This window comes from Rhinopithecus bieti, unplaced genomic scaffold (assembly GCF_001698545.2).
Source record: "Rhinopithecus bieti isolate Rb0 unplaced genomic scaffold, ASM169854v2 scaffold_3947, whole genome shotgun sequence".
Lineage (NCBI taxonomy): Eukaryota > Metazoa > Chordata > Mammalia > Primates > Cercopithecidae > Rhinopithecus > Rhinopithecus bieti.
In genome coordinates, this window is record NW_016804220.1 from 183459 (window position 1) to 189075 (window position 5617).

Below are 5617 nucleotides of genomic sequence, written 5' to 3' on the forward strand. Positions count from 1 at the left end.
GCCCCTATTGTCTCTACTTTTATCCTTTTTTTTTTTTTGAGACAGAGTCTCGCACTGTTGCCTAGGCTGCAGTGCAATGGTGTGATCTCGGCTCACTGCAACTTCTGCCTCCCGGGATCAACACATTCTCCTGCCTCAGCCTCCTGAGTAGCTGGGATTACTGGTGCCCGCCACCATGCCCAGCTAATTTTTTTGGTAGTTTTTAGTAGAGACAGGGTTTCACTATGTTGGCCAGGCTGGTCTCGAACTCCTGACCTCATGATACACCCGCCTTGGCCTCCCAAAGTGCTGGGATTACAGGTATGAGCCACCATGCCTGGCCTCTACTTTTATCTTGATGCATCACTGAACTGATGTTAGATTTCAAATTCTTCTTTGCCCTTATGCTATTCCATCCTGAACCCACCTTTATATGACGATGAAAGAAATTAGCAATATGTTATTATCTGTTGGTATACATCAAATGCTCACCTAAAATAGCAAAACCAGTGAAAACATCATGTGCTTTGGTGTTTTATTTGGATGACTATTTACTTTGCAATCTAGCAAGCTATAATATTGTATGAGATGCAGAATTTTAACTGAATTGCTTTAAATGAACATTTAAACATGATAAACCATATTGATGGTATTTATATTAATATACTTGAACATTTTTTTCTTCATCATGAGTAGTATAACATATCCCTCAATGAAAATCTAGAATTAGAGTAAATTTGCTGATGAACTCGATAACATGTCCATATTTCCATAATATTTTTAGTTATGTACTTAAGGTTTTCTTAGTGTTTCTCCTACGTTTTAATAGCTTATGCCAAAAACCTCACAACATGTGCTCCCTAGAAGCACTGTAACCTAATGGTAAGATCATAGGCTCTGGGGACACAGGCTGGCCACATGTCTTCTCCTGTCAGAGCCTTAGTATCCTCTTGTAGTCACAAGAACTGAAGATCTATCCTGAAGATTTGATAAAATCTATCCTGAAGATTTGATAAGATAGTAAAGTGGTAAAGAAGATAGTAAAAGTGCTTCACATAATATCGGGCATATAAATACATAATAAATGCTTCCTGACCTCAGGTGATCCTCCCACCTTGGCCTCCCAAAGTGCTGGGATTACAGGCGTGAGCCACCATGCCCAACCAAGAAATTTGTATGTAAAAAGAGGCTGGGCTCAGTGCCTCACAACTATAATCCTAGCACTTTGGGAGGTCAGGGCGTGTGGATCACTTAAGGTCAGAAGTTTGAGACCATCATGGGCAACATGATGAAACTCCATCTCTACTAAAAAAAAAAAAAAAAAATTATCCAGGTGTGGTGGTGGGCGCCTATAATCCCAGCTTCTCGGGAGGCTGAGGCAGGAGAATCACTTGAACCTAAGAGGCGGGCATTGCAGTGAGCCAAGATCGTGCCACTGCACTCCAGCCTGGGCGACAACAGCAAGACTCCATCTCAAAAAAAAAAAAAAAATAGACTCCATCTCAAAAACAAAACACAAATGTGGTATTGCAATTAAAACAATTACTATGTTAAAGACAGTTTCATAGAAAATAAAAGACCACTCAGATACACTAAGCTGTCCTTTTAGATGGATATAATTATTATTCTTATTTAACAGCTAAAGAAACAGGATCAGAGAATGTTATTTGATTGGACCATGTTGCATCTCTGGACAGTGCAGCTGAGATCAGACTGCGTGTGTAACTCCACTAGCCTACCAGGGTGCCTCTCATAAAAGCAAGAAATGTAAATTTGGCCTAATATACAAAGTTGCCACGGCAGCATTGGGTCAATTCTACATACAGTACTTCTATGTTCATCAAGGGAAACATTAAGGGAAAGTAAAAATGCTTCTAGAAGGTGACTGGACACCAACACCCTTGCTTACTGCCTTTGGGCTCTTCTTTAAGGCCAACGGTGACCTGAAATTATTGACTGACTATTCCAGTCAATTGGAGAAAATGGTACCAAGGTCACCAACATCAGACAAATTCACTTGAGGACCTATCTATGTACTTTGAAAGACAAAACTGCTTGTGAAGGATACTGTATTTCAGAAAAACAGAATCATATTAACAACTAATAACACTGTAAAATGCTGATGTGTTGAATAGAAAAACATGTTCGAATCTAGGAAAAAAATTTCCAACAGAAAACTACGTATCAGTTATCTAGCTAGCTATCTAGAGACATGGTCTCATTCTATTGCTGGGGATGGAGAGCAGTGGGATGATCATAGCTCACTGCAGCCTTGAGTTCCTGGCCTCAAGTGATCCTCCTGCCTCAGCCTCCTAAGTAGCTGGGGCCACAGGTGGACGCAGGTACACCTGGCTTTTTTTGTCTGTTTTGCAGAGACAAGGTTTCACTACATTGCCCAGGCTGGTCTCAAACTCTGGAGTCCCCCTCTGTCGCCCAGGCTGGGATGCAGTGGTGCAACCTCGGCTCACTGCAACCTCCACCTCCTGGGCTCAAGCAATTCTCCCGTCTCAGCTTCCTGAGTAGCTGGGATTACAGGCATGTGCCACCACACACAGCTAATTTTTGCATTTTTTTGTAGAGACCAGGTTTCCCCACATGGGCCAGGATGGTCTTGAACTGCTGACCTCAGGTGATCCACTGGCCTTGGCCTCCCAAAGTACCGGGATTACAGGCGTGAGCCACCACACTTTCTTATGTTACTAAATAGCCTAACCCAGGAAGGGTGTGGTGGCTCACTGCTATAATCCCAACAACTCTAAAGGCCAAGGTGAGAAGATCGCTTGAACCCAGGAGTTCGAAACCGGCCTGGGCAACATAGCGAGACCCCTGTCTCTACAAAAAAATACAAAAATTAGGCCAGGCGTGCACCACTTCCGGCTAATTTTTGTATCTTTTGTAGGGACGGGGTTTCATCCTGTTGCCCAGGCTGGTCTCGAACTCCTGAGCCCAAGCCATCCATCCTCCCGCCTCGGCCTCCCAAAATGCTTGGATTACAGGGCCCAGCCAGCCTCATGTTTTCTTTAAGCAGTCCCTCCCTGTTGCACACTTGGATAGTTTTCTTTTTTTTTTTTTAGACAGAATTTACCTCAGTCTCGCAGACTGCAGTGCTGTGGTGGGATCATAGCTCACTGAAGCCTTGAACCTTAGGGTTCAAGTAGCTGGGGGGCTGAGGTGGGACTTCAGAGATGGGGTCGCACCGTGTTGCCCAGGCTGCTCTTGATCGCCTGGCCTGAAGGGATCCTCCCGCCTCTGCCGCGCATAAACATAGTTTCCTATTTTTGACCAACATAAACCCTGTGCTGAGTTGGAGTTTGTCAACTACCCTTCTCCAGCAACCTACAGGACCTGGCGGGGATGTCCGGATTACCAGGCTCCACTCCAAGGAAAAGACAGCCCTGCTCTAGGCACTGCACCGCCACTGTGACGTCCTCGAAGGTCCGCCTCTATGACGCCGCCGAAGGCACCCCCCGCTTCACAAGCGGAGCCCTTCGGAACTCGAGGCGGGGCTGCTGGATCTTCCAGGAGCGCCCAGACACGGGCGGGTGGCCACGGGTGGCCACAGGCGCTGGGCAGGATGGCAGCGGCCGCAGAGCGGGCCCTTCCACGTCTGCAGGCTCTGGCCCGGCAGCCACCACCCATAAGCAATGAGGAGGAGCTTTATGACTGCCTGGACTACTACTACCTGCGCGACTTCCCTGCCTCAGGGGCCGGGCGCAGCAAGGGCCGCACTCGGCGCGAGCAGGCGCTGCGCACCAATCGGCCTGCACCTGGCGGGCACGAGCGCAAGGTCCTGCAGAAGCTCCTCAATGCCCAGCGCAAGCGCCGCCAGCGCCAGCTGCAGACCTGGCTGCGCACTCGCCCCACCTGAGCCTGGGTAAGGGCGCCCAACACCTCCCCCAACCAGGGCCCGGGGACCCTGGTAGCGTCCCCCCATCGTGCGACGCTGCTCGCCCTAGGCAGAATCGGCTGCCTCTGAGGGAGCTGCATTAGGGAACTGCACCCGCCAGCTTGGCCTCTGACGGCCGTTGCAATAGCATTAAAGCCTTTGGAACTTCGGAGGTGGGTAGAAGGGGCTAGGAAACGAAGACAACATCTTTTTAAAAATATAAGCGATTGATAGCTGGGTGCGGTGGCTCACGCCTGTAATCCCAACACTTTGGGAGGCCGAGGCGGGCGGATCACGAGGTTAGGGGATCAAGACCATCCTGGCCAACATGATGAAACCCCATCTCTACTAAAATATGTATTTAAAAAGCCGGCAATTGTGGCGCCCGCCTGTAGTCCCAGCGACTTGGGAGGCTGAGGCAGGGGAATCGCTTGAACCCAGGAGGTGGAGGTTGCAGTTAGCCGAGATCGTGCCACTGCACTCCAGCCAGGCGACAGAGAGAGACTCCGTCAAAAATACATATATATACATATATATATACATATATATATATACATATATATATACATATATATATATATGTGTATATATATATATATATATATATATGTGCGATCGAGCCCGGGAGGTTGAGGTTTCAGTGAGCCAAGATTGCGCCACTGCTCTCCAGCCTGGGTGACAGGGAGACCCTGTCTCTAAAAAAAAAATATGCAAGAAAGAGCTGTTCTTCCGGTGCTCATGCTCAGACTGAAGAAAGTAATTGGGCTGGGCCCAGTGGCTCAGGCCTGTAATACCAGCACTTTGGGAGGCCCAGGCGGGCGGATCGCTTTGGCTCCAGACTGGCCTGGTCAACATGGTGAAACCACGTTGCTACAAAAATACAAAAAAATTAGCTGGGCGTGGTGTCGCGAGCTTGTAGTCCCCTACTTGCATGGCTGAGGCGGCAGGATTGCTTGAATCCAGGTGGTTGAAGCTGCAGTGAGCCATGATCCCCCACTTCACTCCAGTCTGGGAGACAAAGTGATACCCTGTGTCAAAAAGAGAAAAACAAAGTAACTGACCTGTGTTTTTGTCTGATTTCCTACAGGATACCGAAGGACCTGTTCAAAGTATTTTCTGTAACTCCAACTGTAACTTGTTTCTGAGGAGGAGAGAATCCATGTTTGGTCAACAGAACTTTTCCCTGTCACTTAAGTTTACTGCTTCCATATCTTTTCCTTACTTGATTGTTAATTAAGTAGTGTCCAAGTGGATTAGCCTTTTGAGGGTTTATTAATTAAAAGAGAGCAGCAAGAATGGCATTTTAACTCTCCTGGTTTTTTTTCAGTTACTATGGTAACTCTTTTCAAGTCCACAAATGATTTGTTCTTATCTGTAAAGAAAAGGTCACAAAGATAAGCAGAGAGAGACTACAGATAGGAATATGTGTAAGATTTCTACCTAAATGTAGTTTAGGAGTACACTAAGTAGTTCACTCCTGTAATCCCAGCACTTTGGGAGGCTGAGGCAGCCAGGTCACCTGAGGTCAGGAGTTCAAGACCAACCTGGCAAACATGGCAAAACCCCATCTCTACTAAAAATACAAAAATTAGCCGGACGTGGTAGTGGGTGCCTGTATCCCAGCTACTCGGGAGCCTGAGTCAGGAGAATTGTTTGAACCTGGAAGGCCAAGGTTGCAGCGAGCCAAGATGATGCCACTGTGCTACAGCCTGGGCGACAGAGCAAGACTACATCTCAAAAAAAAAAAAAAAA

At 47.2% G+C, this 5617-nt stretch overlaps 1 protein-coding gene across 1 annotated transcript; it reads left to right on the forward strand.

Moving 5' to 3' along the window:
* The first annotated feature begins 3440 nt into the window (after nucleotides 1-3440).
* Nucleotides 3441-5166, forward strand: NUPR2 (nuclear protein 2, transcriptional regulator). The gene is made up of 2 exons (XM_017867301.1): nucleotides 3441-3853; nucleotides 4953-5166. Exon 1 carries the CDS (start codon nucleotides 3554-3556, stop codon nucleotides 3845-3847), a length of 294 nt encoding a protein of 97 aa, XP_017722790.1. The 5' UTR covers nucleotides 3441-3553; the 3' UTR covers nucleotides 3848-3853; nucleotides 4953-5166.
* The last annotated feature ends 451 nt before the right edge of the window (nucleotides 5167-5617 follow it).

Coding starts and splice junctions, on each gene's coding strand:
- NUPR2 (XM_017867301.1), top strand. CDS start 3,554: ATGGCAGCGGCCGCAGAGCGGGCCCTTCCACGTCTGCAGGCTCTGGCC.